Here is a 17,992-nt window from a genome sequence, read left to right as displayed (position 1 = left end):
AATGGTTAAGCTCAACCACTTGTTAAAAATAGAAACATGTCCTATGTCACTACACAGAGATTTTTTGTTTACGCACAACTTTTGTATTCCTCAAGTTGAGGCGCATTAGGGATATTGACCCAACTAATAAATTATTAAGTCACTTCAAAACTAATTTTTAATTGAAGTTACAATAATGGAATTCCAACAGCGGCATAAAGATGAAGACAAATTTCTGGCCTGTTATTGCTTTGAAAATTTGTTTTGAAGAACATAACTTTTAATTTGCTGCAGTAAAAGAAAAAAGAAAAAAGAAGAGTAATGTGTTGTGAATATCCCCGTATTTGTTTTATTTCAAAATCGAACAGGTGATTTGTTCATGTGTAAGTGGTTTATTTTAAACGCTTCATAAATTTGTTGATTTCATAGAGAGTTTCTGATTAGATTGTGACTTTCTTTTGAGTCTGATTGCTGGGGTGCGTTTAATATCATGGCTGCTACGTTGGGCTACGCAGATTTCGACTACTAAACGTATGTGACTATGTCTAGCCTAGCTGCTAAAAAGATCTAGATAGCCTAAAAAATCTAAAGAATCCAAAATGGCGTCGGATAGGTTATTCCTAATGACGTCAATTGGATAGCCGTGCTACGTAGCATATCGTTCAACATAAATAGATATCTAAGACATAGCGGCTATACAAGCTGCTACGATATTGAACGCAACCCAGCTGATACATGCATAGCAGGAGACACTTACCATATCGATACACTTTGTCTCGTTCCTCCTTTAAGGATGTATGCTATTTCCTCAGTTTCTGTTTTTTACATTGATTTGTCTCTTCCTAATCGATTCACGAGATAATCGTTGAAGTCATGTCCTCGGTCATTAAGTTTAGACTTGTGAATGTGAATTCAAAGGATATATATATATATGTATATATAACTTTTACTCCAACTTTATGTAGTTTAAGCTACACACATACATATTTTCTATAGAACATCAATAAATATGTTAAACGTTTACTAAAATTTTGTGTAGTTCAAGCTACAAAAATATTTTTTGTCATGCATCCGATTTCACCTTGAGAGATGCACACGCCTGATGAAGCTAATTTGTTTAGCGAAATATTGCGTATTTCTATTTAAAATCTAATAGAACTTTTTGATGTATTAATTAGCGTGTTTAAGTTATATTCTTAGACATTTATGTATATATATATATATATATATATATATATATATCTGTGTGTTAGTGTGTGTGTGTGTGTGTGTGTGTGTGTGTGTGTGTGTGTGGGAAGCTAAATGACTAAAAGTCAACAAAAATAAATAACCAAATCCATCGAAGTTAAACTTTGTCTAAGGTGATTGGAAACTTAGTTTCATTATAATTGCTCAATTTGTCAACTGATAATTTAAGAAAAAATGTGTTATAAATCATGACATCACCAAATGCACCTATTTTTGGGCTCTCGGGGACTAAGAATCCATGCTTTTTTTTGTTAGCGAAGACAAATACATTTCCTAGAAAATAATCGAACATACAACTCTGAAAACAAAAACAAAAACAAAAGTAGGACAAAACAAGTTGTGAACTCATGTGCTTCGACAGGGTAGATAGTTCCTGCTGCCCTAGTATCACAACTCATGCCACCAATTCGCCGTTTAGAATCTAATGCATTCTGGGTAATATTTTTGAAAGTGTACACCAAAGCGTCGTGATTGGTTAAAAACGTCCTAAACAATTGAAATTTTACCAATGAAATGACGTTATTTTCATTTTGTTGTATGAAGAATAAAATTACCCATAGTGCTTTGGATTCTGAAACAGCCTATTGCAAACTGTTATATGCAAATCGAGAAGAGGAAGGGATTTCGGCTATGAAAAATTACACATAGCCATGTTCATATGTGACACCGGTATTCAACAAAGATCAATCTTTCTACGACGAAAATTGTTTAACTTTAGAAAAGAAGACTTGACCCTTACAATTTGAATTGCTTCCGGTGCATATAAAATACCTTGTTTTTTTTGTGGGTCTCGTGTTGCTGAGTCTAACATTATTTATTGATGTTCCATTATTGTTGTTTGCTCTTTTGTCGTTTTTATCTCGACTGCGACTTAAGTCGCTGAATGCGAGAAATAGGCATTACATATCTGGCGTAAACTATTTGTATTTTTATATGGTACAAGACCAGGATGCTTCAAGACTTGTATGGAGATACCATATGTTACGAGTTGTTTGTCTGTCATATGTGCATAACCTTGACCTCATTAAAATGAAAATTGACTGCATGAAAAAGAAATTATAGCCTTTTTTTGTCATGTGAAATACTCACTTATTATGAGCAATAGGATAACTATCATATTTGTTATATGGGTTTATTGTAAAATCTACGTGTCTGTCAGACAGGGTTCACATAACCTCAATCTCATTTCACAGATCAAGGTTAAGTCAAGTTCTTTAATATTAAAGAATCTTTAATAAATATGTCAACTATATTTGTTGTATTGAAAGAGTGTAAGTTGTACATGTCCGTCTGGCAGGTTTCATCTGACCTTGTCCTCATTTTCATCGTTCATTTGTCAATCTTAAGTTTTTGTGGTTTGATCTATTTGTCATGAACTATATGCAATAGGACCACTATATTTGGTGTATGGAATGATTGTAAGGTGTACATGTATGTCTGGCATGTTTAATCTGAACTAGACCTCATTTTAATGGATCATAGCCTATGTATTAATAGTAACCAATGTTGAAGAAAGCATAAAAGGAGACTCAATTCTCAAAATATCAACTTGGAGAGTATTCCGTATATGTAGGTGCAGCTGGACTGTTGATATTCAGAAATGTGTATTTATCGGGGTTTCAGACATCGACAGACAATTAGTGCTTATATTCATATATATACAAATAACAAACAGGGAAGAAACCTTCTACCTCAAATGCAAGAACAACAAAACACAACATCTGAGTAACACTGCTTTTAAACTAATAAACTAATCGTACTTAATACAATATTATGAAAAATTAAGTGTAGCTTATTACACTTAGATAATTTCAACTGGGAAACTATAAAAAAAAGCTTGATGAATTTATCTTATCGTGAATTAAAAAAATTAGAAAGTTGATTGATAAAGCCATATTTGTGTTTCAGTTTATAACACCAGCACAAAATACCAGTGAAAAAATAGGAACAATAAATGTGAGTATATTTTACAAAGAAGTTGATTTGTCTGATAACTGTCAACTAAATGTTATGTTCTTTTAAGTGGGAAACTGTAACATTTGTAATGATTTCCTCGTATCAGAGATATACCATTTATCAATTGTTTTCATCTTTTATGTAATTTGTGCTAAAATCAAGGTTGAAAATGCCTCTAGCGTATTTGAAGTATTAATAGCTGTTTAATTCAAGCATTTTTTTTTCAGTTTTTAGGTCCTAAACACTTTCTGCATCTTTACATGTTTTTGTTATCCCAGAATCCCCGCATATATATATACACTTAGAATTATGTCACATAGAAAGAATCACCACTTAACTACCAATAGAGTAGAACTATTAAAACAGATTGAAAAACAAAATTTGTTCAGAGGACAATTGAAGGTAATTCCATCTTAAATGTTGATAATAAGATTGGTTCGTTGGTGTCCTGTTGCAAGGCAAAACTTCTGTCTCAATCTATTATTCTCTCATTGTCCAATGTCAGTTCAAATTGTCCCGACCTTCATCCCGAACGGCCCTATCTATTGTATTTTTTATTTATTTTTTTTCGTCGTGAGAGAAATATTTGCCACTAGATGCTAAACAACCACCAATCAATCAATCAATTTTACTTATGGTTTAAAACTCCTGATGGCTTACTTTTCATTGATTTCAAGAATATATGGTTTCTATATATTTTCCTGTGTTAAGTGGCTACGTCCTGTGTACAAAATGCCACTTTAGATGTCATAGTATAGCTTGCATTAAGCTGACTCGGAAGATATATGGTGTTTATATACTTTTGTTTGCAATAAGGGAGATAACTTGCTACTTCCCGTTTATCAAATATCTTTTCCTGTTCAAATGAAAGGTTGATTCACACTGATTCTGAAAACATGATGCTTATGTATTTTTACACGAAATAACTAGAAAAAATACCACTTTCGATTCACACAAGGTTAAAAATGATAAAATGACTTAACAAGTATTTAGCATCCCACATCTACCTTTTTTATATGTAGACAAATTTGTATATTCCTGAATTGTTACAAGCCTTTTTCTTGGACCTAAGTCAGGTAAGCAATATCTTGGAAGAAAAAAAAACTTGTACCTGAAAAACAACATATTAATTCACGAATGTCCGTAGCGCATGACTTGATTATTATTATATGTTCACGAGTTGAATATTGTTCAATATGGTAATTGTTGGAATTCTTGGTTCTTTTATTACGTAGACTATTGACATATTATTTGAAAAAAGTAGAATAATTAAAAGAACTGTCTTTTTTTCGAAGCATTTTCAATTCGTTTTGAAGCAACGTCATCGTCAGTGTCTTAACAAAATCCATTGATGTATGACGTCAAAGGAGTGAAATATCAGATCTATTCCACATGTGTTATTATCAGTTTTTATTTCACAGGGAAATCACAGTATTTCAATGCAACCAATGTAATTTATTAGTTCGTTATATTTGAACATAAAGTTCTATCTATTACAGATCACAATGAAACAGAACATCGACCTGCACCACTGGGCTCGTACAATAGTGATTCCAATCATATGTATAGGAATAGTTATTTTTAACATATTTTACATTATTGTATGCATTAAAACTTTGGATAAATCATTCCAAAACCTAGTTGTAATTGGACTGTGTTTCAGCGACCTTGTTACTGGCTTTCAGATAACCGTTACTTCTTTTTCAACCTTTTATTTTCCAAAAAATATTCCTTCGTGCATTTTGCAAACGTTTAGTTTTAGCTTCGGAATTCTCCTTAGTTATTGTCTTATCTTTCTTTTATGCTTACAAAGATATTTAACTGTTCGTTCGTATAACTATTGCACTAAAAAAGCGTTTGACGAAATCAAATTAAAATGTATTGGTGGAACTATTACTGCTGTCTTTCTGTATACCTTATGCACCGTTTCCCTGATACCACAAACCGGAGCTATATCATATTGTCGACACTACCAGCTGTATGGTGATCACGTCGGAACCTTTGTTGTTACAATTTTAGGTCCAGCAGTTATACTTATACTTGTTATAGTGTGTATCTCACTCCTTACAAGCTTGCAAATATGGAAAATATTTTTCAGTAGAAGAAAAATAAATGATAACTCGATGACAAATTACAATAGAAAGGAAGACCAAACGTCAGTAGAGTTATTTGTACTTGATCAGAATGAAAAAGAGTCAAACAGACAAGCAATGATGAACAAAGGAAAGGGCTTTTTAAATGACGAAAAACATATCAAATCCAGATCAAACGTGAAGGCCAAATTCATTCAACCAACTTTCAAAACGAAAAGACAGGTCTGAAGTGCTGACAACCCAAAAGACAGACAAAAGAAAATTGTACTTATAGAAACTAGTCAACCTAACATGACAATAGAAAAAATAAATGACGACTGCCAACATCGTAACATGTTAGACAATGGAGAAATAATACAACCCGAAAACATTCATCTAAATTTTCATTCCCCGTTAAGGCAACATCAATTCAAACACACTGAAGATAATCAGCAACATCAAAACCAAGAAGCAACACATATCAAACAAGAAGTAGAAAATGGACATCAGTCAAATTGTTTTATTGCTGCTGTTGCTGCAACAAATTGTACTACTAATCTAGCAGTACATGTTGCTAATGAGAAACAGAATGCAAACAATTCGGCCATTCAGGACAGGAGCAAGCTGTTTATGGCGGTTAAAGAGGATAATAGCTCGATAATTCGAGTTCCAGCAGAGATAAATCAGCCAGATTTGATTTTAAAATCTAGAATACTCTGGGAAATAAGAGCATTCATAACCTGCATTGTAAACGCTGTCCAAACATTACTTTTGACAGGTCCCTTCGTTCTATCATTTTGGATAGAGCTGCTATATCCTCAAGAAATATCATCACAGATGTACATGTTTGCTATCCCATTCCTTGTAAATATATTGACTAAACCGATATTATATGTTTGGAGAATTCCAGAAATAAGACGAGAATTCAAGAATCTCTGCAAAAGGAACAATTAAATGAAAAAACTCTAACTTTATATTATGTATAGTTCAAGCCTGATGGAGTATAAGGAAGTAAGGGATTTTGTTGTGATCGATTCATTATAAATATTTGTTGAAATCTTGTGATATTTGATACGTGGAGGATTGTAAGTGAAGCCCGGTTCCTCCCTTTCAAAAAATAACATATACCTATTGCAAAGTCATCAAATCCTTTTAACCCTTTTTTAACAGACTGAATAAGAACTTCAAAGACCTGACAAAATCAAACGTTAGACTATATCAACCAATGAAACGAATGGAAAACTACTGCCATGGTCCTTGCTTAAATGAGGGGTTAAATACTGTCATGCGCGTAGCTACGTTAACGTCAAAACGCCCGGGCGTACACATAAATTTGAAGACAAAAATATGTTAACCCTAATAAATCAAAAGAACTGATTAAAAGCACACGAGCATTGTAATTCTTTCTTCAATGACTTGTAATTGAAGATAAAAGACAAACTGATGAAAGTAGAAGGTCCGGTAACGGCTAGTTTTGGCCTAAAATTCGAAGTACATCTGATGAAAGATTTTTGAGATTTTTTAAACACTTAAGTGTCTATTTCAGTCGATTCAATTAGTTTATGTAATAGGATTTGAAATGGTTTGGTCATTAAAGACGCTGAAATTCAACCTTAAATATGAAAAATCTATCAAATATGCCATTAAACGTCACTTTTCAGATAGTTTTTGTCTAAAATGTAAGTGGCCGCATTCATGTTCAGTCTCAACCTTTATATATGTTATGTTTAACCATCAAATACAACATATATTTGACTATTAAGACTGAACACAAATGCGGCCAATTCCATTTTAGACAAAAACCGTCTTAAAATTAGCACAAATGTGCATTGTATTGTCAAAAACAGGCCATATTTATGGAACAAAAGTATTCTACTTTCCAATAAATAGCTAAAAGTTTACATTAATTCTACAAATTTTAAAAAATGCTATATTTTGGGGCCAAAAAAGGGTCTTACCGGGCTTACTGATTTACTTCTTAATCAATTGGTATCACATTATTTTTATATACTTTTTGGTCATATAGCTCTGCAACTGTTTCGGTTCTTATACATCCTCGGATTTCAAATATTCGGCTTTGAACGTTCCTGATGAAGGTAAATCTAGAAAAGCGATTCGGACGCATGAAATTAATAACGTGTTGCTTTAATTTTTTACAGCACTGGGTCGATACCTCTGCTGGTTGACTATCAGTCCCCAAGGGTAACATCAGCTCAGTAGTCAGTAGTTCGGTACTGACATGATTTATAACAAATCATTCTAAAATGTTTCAACTCCTTCAGGCAAAGTTGACCTTAGATGAATTTGACTAATTTGTAGGTACTTTTTGGTCATATAGCTCTGCAACTGTTTCGGTTCTTATGCATCCTCGGCTTTCAAATATTCGGCTTTGAATGTTCCTGGTGAAGGTAAATCCAGAAAAGCGCTTTGGACACATGAAATTAATAACGTGTTGTTTTCATATTTTATATGATATATTCGTCCATTTTCTGTCAAAGTCTGATTCTACTGTGCATTCTACAGTTTACTATTGTTTAGATCAATTCATTATCTGCTGAGATACGATGTGGTTTGCATTTTTATGTTACAGTTCAATATTTATTTTACTTTACACCTGACCATCTATGAGAATTAATTAGGACATGTGTCCATTACTGAAATTTGAATTTGAAGGTGAGTAAATTAAATAAGGTAAAAAAATTAATAGAATGACAACATTGAAACGGAGACTTGCTTTTTTACTATCTCTTTAAAGTTTTGATTTTTTTGTTGGTTGACTGTTTACCTCACATCTCCTTTTAGACATTTTAACGCAACTGGTTTGGACATTTTTCTCTTAATTAAATGTACATTATATACCAAATAAACACAAAATTGATAAATTTAACATAAAAAAACCCAACAAATTAGACTCTAAATGAGAAGAGAAAGATATCAAAGGGATATTCAAACTCATCAGTTTAAAACAAACTGACAATACCATGGCAAAAAATGAAAACTACGAAAAGGCAAACAACAGTATACAAAACACAACACCAAAACAAAAGACTGAGCAACATAGCCCACCAAAAATTGGGGGTGATCTCATGTACTCCGGAAGGGTAAGCAAATTCTGCTCCACGTGTGGCACCCGTCGTGTTGCTGATGTATGTACAAACCCAGTGATAAGTCTAATTCGGTAGGTCACATTCGAGGAAAAGAGCTAGGACGGGATTGTGGTAATATCAAAATTTGAACATATCTGTCGTCATTAGCAATCAGTGAAACAGATATTCCATAACGGTCAACCTACTCGTGATGTCGACCGTAAAATTTTCGAAGGAATGATTTCAACTTCACCACTTGGAACTCTTCACTTGGTTCAGTAGCTTCCTTCTAAGCATGCAGCAACCATCTATCAAGGAAATAATGATAGGAAATGCAAGCTCTTGAATGTCTTATCAACTGGGAGGTTTATAATCCATATATGCAGGTGCTGCTGGAATGTTGCTACATAGAAAAGAAAAGTTCACAATTGGAAGCTGAAATCATCTCTTTTATCGTAAAGTTTTGTTCTTATATCGATCAAGTATGTTGCTATTGATATGAGTTTTTAATGACAGATATTGGTATTTTTTTGCAATAATGCGTGAACTTCCAGGGGGTTTCGCGACCTACCAGAAGGTCTCCTGCCCTGGACCAGCTTAGTGGACCTCGAACCTCTCGGTGTGATTCGGGCGTACACTTAAAAATGGCCTAGCTACGCCACTGACTGTAACTTCATATGTATTCATTTCTTCTGGCTTGTGTCTGTTTTGTCATGATCTTTTAATTGTGTAATACAAACTTAGTAATTTTACCTTTATGTTGTAAAACACTTTGTAAATAAACAATTTAATAAGCAAAATGTAACAATATCTTTAGATCCACCAACAGTAAGTGGGCTCAAACCCAGGCTGGGTCAAATTGAATTTACTGCCTTCTCTGCTAAGTAGACGACATTAAGGAGTAAGAGCAAAAACTGGTCGACTCGGAGTCAGAATAATATGTCCAGGTAGGGTATCATGTGTTCCTGTGGGCTATTATCTTGTGAATTAGCACGTTAAAAATCCGGCTCAGCGTGTCGGTCTTGTACAAAGAAGAGTTAATATTGAATCAAATTAACACTGCCTACTCCTGAATATGCATTTAATTTGTCACAGAAAGTTAAATAGCCATCCAGCAGCATCATCATCATCCTAACAGTTGATTTGTTTATAATTCGAGAATGAGGTGTGCTTTATACGTCAAAGGAACTGCAACCCAAAGTCATGAAAGTTAACAAATATAAAGAGTTCAGCATACAATATTCTACAAGTTGTCTCTACAATGAATTAAGTTTTAAGTCGCTTGAGTGTTGACTGCTGGGAAAACAGACTATCAAATTTATACCATCAATACACTAAAGAGAGTCGAGGGCTATCAAAGAGATATTCAAACTCATAAATCAAAAACAAAACTGACAATGCCATGGTATAACTGTCTAAATGGTTCTAAACGTAAAAACAATAAAACAGACTAGAACACTGACATTTGAGTAAGGGCCCGCTTGCACATGTTTATGTCAGGACAAAAAGACTTCTGCATACACAGAAAATGTTCATAAATTCAGGCACTATGTATTATGGTGGACAACAAATAATTTTGACACAGAGAATCATTTCGTAAAAATAAATGATACCTGTTTCATTTTTAAAACTCTTAGCAAAAAATATGATTTTCATAATTAATCATTTTTCTAGTAACCTACGTTTTTAATACAGTTTTGGCTTCTGGAAGGAATTTTAATGCATTTCATGCCTATATCATATATCAATTGAACAAACTTTTAACACAATTTCAACTTGAGAAAACAAATTTGGATTGAATATTATGCCTATACTTTATATCAATGTTTTATGACATCCTTCTCAAATACTTCTCAAAATTTGTTATTTTTTAACCAAAAAGAAAATTTTTCAAAAATAAATGAGTGAATTTCCCCCAAAACATCAAATGCAAATACACATAGTATGCAAAACGAATGTGCAAAATTTCATTGGCCTCCTACGTATATTTTTGGAGTTTTTGCGTTTACAAAAGACATATCTAAAAATTTTGTATATTTTATCAAAAACGACGTGTTGTTTAAACCAAATGAGCCGACTTTCACAAAAATACAATATGAACATATACATATAATGCACAACTGTGAAGATTTACTCTCGCCTCCTACCTGTATGGAGAGACGGACAAAGTGAAAACTGCAGTGCTCCCATATCCTCGATGCGGGACCCTAATGAAAATGAGAGAAACAATACTTAAATGAGAGAAACAACTCTACTGAGTCTGCTCGCTTCGCAGAGGTATCTTAATATTTGGAGCGAACGAAATACATATTTGTGTTCTTCATCCTCTTTTTTATGTCGTTAAATTGAATACGAAAATATTGCATAAATCATAAAGCATTCATACTGATTAAAGCTAGAAAACAAAAACACAAGTGCAAACCAAACAAGAATAGGCAAAACTGCCAAAGAGTCATGCCATAAGCAAGTTCAAAATACTCAACTTACTGACATACAATTAGGCTGTATTTCTTAAAGATCGGTTGGATTTCATTCAATAGCGTAAAAAGTACAAAAGTCAAAAGCTAACAAAACCTTTAAACAGACTTATTAAGAAGGGATATAGTTACGATACTGTTATCAGGTCATTAAAGATTGCATATTTTGGCTTTAATATTGATTCACTTATAGGGTCTATGCATCGGAATTAAACATATTTATTCTAAAACCAGTTGTTGGCATGACACGGGTTATGTTCTTCTTATATATTTTATGATGGTATAATACTAAACCCCTAACAGGAGGGATTGTGCCTGATATTCATATGATGAAGACATAATCTTTCAATCACTTTAATTGAGGTCTGGAGCTAGCATGTCAGAAACTGCTAGTAGTCCTTTGTTAATTTATGTGTCATTGTCATTTTGCTTAGTTTCTTTTGTTACCTATTCTAACATCGGACTCGGACTTCTCTTACTGTGCGTACTGTTGTGCGTTTGTTTTTTCTACATTGGCTAGAGGTATAGGAGGAGGGTTGAGATCTCAAAAAACATGTTTAACCCCGCCACATTTTTGCGCCTGTCCCAAGACAGGAGCCTCTGGCCTTTGTTAGTCTTGTATCATTTTAATTTTAGTTTCTTGTGTATAATTTGGAGTTTAGTATGACGTCCATTATCACTGAACTAGTATACATATTTGTTTAGGGGCCAGCTGAAGGACGCCTCCGGGTACGGGAGTTTTTCGCTGCATTGAAGACCCATTGGTGGCCTTCGGCTGTTGTCTGCTCTATGGTCGGGTTGGTGTCTCTTTGACACATTCCCCATTTCCATTCTCAATTTTATGATACAATAATGTGCAATGCCTAGAAAGAAACCTGTTAGGAATTACTAATGTACAATTTTGAATGAGGGCATTGCAACTTTTTTAGCTATAGCTGAGCAAAACAAGTGTTTCTCTAACAAACTTTGAATGGTATGCAGGTTATAAAACATTTGAGAGTACAACAGTGCCTTTTAAAACAACAAGCAATAAGAGTAGAAAAATCGATGTTTAAAACTCGTCAATCCATTTATTTTATACAAATCAACATTATTTAATGTGGTAGTCAGTGTGGTACTTCACAGCGTAGGATTTTGCATGACCTAAAACCAGGAATTGGTATCTACACTTTCATAGAAAATTAACGAGGCGATGTAGTCGATCCTACAATTGAGCATGTAAAATTGTAAAGATTGTGTTTCAAGATTTTGGAGTAGATCTTTAAAATGTTTCAGAATCTATATCTGATTGACACGTTTGTTAGAAATTATCCCATCGCTATATCTGAAGGTCATATATTACTGTAGAAATAATGCAAGTTGGAACTTTAGGAGGATGTTTCGTCCAACATCTGAACGACCCAGCTATAAATCGTACTCTATAGGGATTTGTGGGAAGTTTAGGTATCCAGTATATTGATGGGCTTAACCATTTTTATGTACCTTTCAATCTTTTAATGTGTTAATTTCAGCGATGATTAATGATTGGCATAAGCATAATTATTTTTTTTCAAATAAATCAACCTTGACCTACATGTACTACATCTACTCATTGTCAAGGTGAAGAATAATGACCCGCCCCTATCAGACTTCAGAATTTTAACATAATAACAATTTTAAAGATTATGATTATTTATGTAATAGGGAACCACTTATGATAAGTCAATCATATTTAGTAAGCAGTTGTATAAGCATTGAGACATCTCGTTTCCATTATAATTATTTTGCCTAACACCTTCAGTCATGGTTCATTGACCCTGAATGTTTTTCATTGTTTACATGTAAAAGTATTGCAATTTTAATTTCAATATTTGCGTTCCACTTTCAAAATTTAATACCAGTGAGACATATCTCTGTGACAAATGTAAATTAATCAGGCCAAAATGCTACAAATTTCTAATAAAAATAGATTTGATATTCCTATTAAAAATGTTTGACATATTACATTTTAAATGCATGTTTGAGTTGAAACACATTTCCAAATTTTAATTTTATATTTGTGATCTCTTATTACAATATAACCTATAGTAATTTACTTTAGAATTCAATTACAGTAGAAATAATGTATCTCTTGAGTTTTGTAAGTTTAGTTGAAACACACACACATTTTAATTACCAAAGTAACATCAATTTGATAATTTCAGATATAATGCAGAAGCACCAAGAAGAAAGTTTGAAAACAAAAAATGATACAATAAGTTCATTAATGGAGCAGGTAAAAGGTTATGAAAAATAAATGCAAAAGAAGGATTTCCAGAACCAATTTTGAGAAATGCATTAGTTAGCGTCAATAATTCAAATATTATGAATGACATCAGTTCAACTGGAACCAATGTAATGTATTTGTATGACAAGCTTAAAAGTCAGCCAGATGTATTCCAGGACTATTGCGGTTTTAGCTTTATTCAATTTGAGACAATTTATGATTTAATTTTCCTAGGAAAAAGCAAAGAAAAAAACAAATCTTTTAATGGTTTTATGCAAACTTTGGGAATAATTATTTATTTGAATCTTTCGCATGCAACCTCTAAGTGAATGAAACTACAGTAAGACACATTTTTAATACCTTCTTAGGGATAACAGCTGACAGACTAGAAAAACACTTTACGGGGCCTAACCTAGCCACTTTGCTTGCCAGGATTCCAAAGGATTTTCGATAAAAAAACACAAATACAATAGCTTTAATTAAGCTGGTAACATTACAAAGTGCTCAAAGCAGTAAAATAGATTCTGAATGTACAGTGCTAAATAATGAAACTATTAAAAAGAAGGAAACCAGTAAGACAGGGGAAACTGTTACACATCTATATGCAAAAGGGAGATAATTCCATGACTTATAAAGGAATTGTTGTTATTGATCCTTGTGGGTCTGTTTTGTGGTGTTCAAAGCTTGTCAATGTATGTGACAATACCCCAGACACAGACATATTCTATAAGTGTGGATTAAGAGGAAAACTTGAGTCCTGTCTTAGACAAGGAATGCTTAAGAAATTTGATGCAATTGTATTTGAAGGTTAATTTTCTATTGAGAAGAAAATACGACGTATGTGCCTTCAATTTATTAGATCAAAAGGTAAATCTTGTGTCAATCATGAAAGTCAATCATTGTATCCTGACAGAGACATACCTTGTCAATCATTGCATTCTTATAGTATTGAACCGTGTCAATCATTACATTCTGATAGTGGTGAACCGTGTCAATCATTGCATCCTCATAGTGCTGTACCGTGTCAATCATTGCATCTTCACACGGCTTAAACGTGTCAATCATTGCATTTTAATAGTGATGTACTGTGTCAATCATTGCATGTTAACAGGGACGTACCGTGTCAATCATTGCTTCCTAACAGTGATGTTACATGTTCGATACTGCTTCCTTATAGTGATATACATGTACTGTGTCAATCATTGCATAATACCAGTACGGTACCGTGTCACGTGGATTTAATTGATAGAATCTTTAGTGAGGTTAAAAGGTTTAAAATTATATCAGATGGTATACCATGTTCCCTGGAAGATTCAAGAGATGACATTTTAAAAGTGAGTTCTTTTTTGACTAATTTTAAACAGTAAATTAGGTGAAAGATTCACCAAAGTAAATTTTCAGGAATTTAAAATTATAGAAAAAAAACAATGTGTAGTTTTTTTTATTGTATAACATTAATGTGTAAATCATTCCAGTAAATAAGAAAACTCATCATAGATACAATGCTTGTAGTTTTGTACTCCAGAAGCGAGTTTTATCTACAAAAGCCTCATCAGTGATGTTTCAAAAAAAAATTCAAGGCAAAATAAAATATAAAGTTTAAGAGCATTGAACGATTTAAAGTTTTAAATGTAGAACAATAACACTTTAGGGACTGCTGCAGAAAATGTATTGATTGACATGTTTCGGTGCCTAGGGCATCAGATTTAAAGTTTTGTAAACAGTTCATTAAAATCCATAATTCTGATTTTATTTTAAAGATGACTTGGCTGACTGTCATGGAATATCTGAACACCATTTATATGTTCTACTTGCCGTCGACAATATCCTTTCCTGATTGTATTGTGACACCCCCACTCTAAGGATGGGGCTATATTGCTATCGATTTTTCTGTCCTTTTCTCTGTTCAATATACAATTTCATCAAACTGTTCTTATGTGTTACTGAACAGAATAACATGATGTGTGTGACATTGTCTGTAGTTTAACATTGATGTGTTGTAATGTGTAAGTGTATTTCGGAACTGTTAGTCACCTACTTCATGTATGAAAATAATCTCCTTTTGAAATGAAATCTGCCAATTCTCATTAACTGCATACCAAATATTATTGACTTATCATAAGTGGGTCCCCATAAACTGATACTTTAAAATTTTCAGTTGGTTGAATAATCTGAATAATTTAGTAACATTTTTCTTTAAATCTAGCCAACAGAATGACTTCAAATTCAGTAACAATTGGTGTGAGCTTTGAAAGTGCTGACTCGATATGTTATTTCAATCTGTCAGACACCTACTTCCTGTTTTCCAATACTGTTAATTCAGAAATTACTGTGTGCATTTATTTCTGCTATTTTGAAGAATGAACAAAAATGCAAGTTTATTATGATTTTATGAAAAGCTACAGACAAATATGTGTATTTGAAATGAGTTCTTATTATTGCGATACTCAAGTAGTTGTATTTTTCACATTAATAAAACCTCACAATAATATCTGAATTGACAGTACTTTGAATTATATAATTGCATGGCCTGGAACTTTTTGTTTATGACATCACTGAGAGTAACTTATCGCCCAAATCTTACTACATTTGCTATCATGCCTCAACCAAATGTTATGAAACTTTAACACAATGCTTATTACTACAAAACACCGATCAAGTTTGAATTTTGGTGGCGTCACTTAAACTGTTTTTGGGTTATGCCTATTTACAAATAGAAAAAATGCTGAATTTTTTTTCCGTTCTCTAACTTAAGTAAGCCTCAATCAAACGTTATGAAACTTATACACAATGCTTATTACCACTAAATATAGATCAAGTTTAAATTTTTGTGGTGTCACTTATACTGGTCTAGAGTTATGCCCCTTTACATATGGAAAAAGTGCTAAAATTTTTCGCATCCGTTCTCTAACTTAAGTTTGCTTCAACCAAATGTTATGAAACTTATACACAATACTTATTACCACAAAACTAAGATCCAGTACAAATTTGGTTACCGTCTCACTTTTACCGTTCTTCAATTATGTCTCTTTGTAAAGGCAACAGTAGTGTACCGATGTTCAAAAGTCATAAATCGATTGAGAGGGTTATCCGGGTTATAAACTAAAACCGAGGGAAACACATCAACTATAAGAGGAAAACAAAGGAACAACAGGAACACTGAAGTGCAACAAAAACAAACGCCAACATACATAGAAACGAACTATTTGATAACAAATGCCATTTTCCTGACTTGGTACAGGACATTTTAAGAAAAAAATGGTGGGTTGAACCTTGTTGAATGGCTAGGCAAACCTCCCGCTTTGTGATAATGTTAAAAAATATAGCTAAAATGGCAACACTACGTGACAGAAATATAGCGCAAACACATAATATAATAGTTGACACAACATGCGAACCGCAGAACAACGAACATATTCCATCAAAGACAGACACCACTGGAAATCACAAACAGTGACGCACTTACATGCAATTTCGAACTTTATACAATTATTTTCCAATACTCGTCCAAACAATTTTCGTGACAATGATGTTATGAAATGGCAATTTTTTAATTATTTGGGCTACAAACGATAAGACATAACACATTATTCAACCGAAACCATAACAGAAACATCAAAAATAAATACATGAATGTTGGATGTACAAAATACCGAGACTCGTCGTCTAACAATGCAAATTCACACTCGGTATAACAGTATAACTTGATATGATATGCAACCGAGGGTATCATCTGTGTCCCATAGACACATTCACCATTTATTTTGGATTTATATTGCCCAATCTTCTATTTTCCTCTGTAGTCTAAAATTTTGTGGACTGATGTTTGTCTTTTAATCTTTTGTCCTCTTTTTCAAAGTGGAGTAAGGGACATTGAAATAATGGGTGTATATGTATATCATGTCTACATTTAATGTTGGATTTTATTGACATATGTGTCAAAGATGCATATCAACAATGTGTGGATGAATTAAAATATCATGGTGGATCAATTATTTTATAGTATTTTTGCCCTTTGTCACTGTAAATTATATGAAAAATTGCAATGTAAGCGGTCTCAAGCATATATTTTTTATGAAATTTACATCAAAGGTTTATATATTCATGTATCAACAATGTTTCAGAGAAAGTAGAAATTTGCTAAAATAAAATATGTTTACAGGAGTAATGAAACTTAGCATGCGTATAGAAATTTGCATTTTAAACATATTTTCCTTCATTTCTTGTCAGCTTTATATGTAAATAATATGTGCAATGTCTTGGAAACCTGAATGATCTGTTTCAATTGAAATGGATTAATTGATTAATTGGGTGGTGTTTAACGCCACTTTCAACACTTTTTCGTGGCAGTTAGTTTTTATTAGTGGAGGTAGCCGCAGAGAACGCCTGACCTTCAGTAGGAAAACTGATATTTCAAGTCCTATAAGATTGAAGTTAAGCACACCTGCCACGTGTGGGATTCAAACTCACAACCTCAGTGTTTACAGTATTTTGACTACTTAGACCACTCGGCCACCGAGGCTCCTACTTGAAATTGAAAACATTATGATTTGCTGCCATAGGACTTATAAATTATGTGTAGGGGACATTGGAACTGGTTTCATTTATCCTTTTTGCCATGGATTTGTCTTTCTTTTTTTCCAATTTTGTGGTTTATTAATCTGCATTCAGTCAATAGTTTTTGTGAACTTAATATCATTACTCGCAATGAAATAGTATAATCCCAGTAAAAATGAACTCTTTCTTTTATGAAATAAATTCAGCATATTTAGTTCTCTGATGTCATTCCACAATAGAGGTTGTTAAGACATTGTCAATAAGTTGCAACAAAAGGAATTAAGAATATGTAATAATAAATTAAATGCCTTTCATTTTCTGCTTTATTTGAATTAAAAGTCAATGTAATAAAAAAAAATAAATAATTCAAGA

At 32.9% G+C, this 17,992-nt stretch overlaps 1 protein-coding gene across 1 annotated transcript in view; it reads left to right on the top strand.

Annotated features, from left to right (window-relative positions):
- Positions 1 to 13,437, top strand: part of LOC127721113 (uncharacterized) — a 194,367-nt gene extending 180,930 nt beyond the window's left edge. Inside the window, exons 43-44 of the mRNA XM_052227789.1 lie at positions 13,002 to 13,072; positions 13,432 to 13,437. Of these exons, the coding sequence (XP_052083749.1) occupies positions 13,002 to 13,072; positions 13,432 to 13,437 (77 nt within the window). The remainder of the gene's footprint in view (positions 1 to 13,001; positions 13,073 to 13,431) is intronic.
- Positions 13,438 to 17,992: the final 4,555 nt, after the last annotated feature.

The sequence above is a fragment of the Mytilus californianus genome, unplaced genomic scaffold (genome assembly GCF_021869535.1).
Source record: "Mytilus californianus isolate M0D057914Y unplaced genomic scaffold, xbMytCali1.0.p SCAF_12, whole genome shotgun sequence".
NCBI lineage: Eukaryota > Metazoa > Mollusca > Bivalvia > Mytilida > Mytilidae > Mytilus > Mytilus californianus.
Note: the sequence above shows the minus strand (reverse complement) of the source record. Positions and strands in the feature narration are given on the sequence as shown.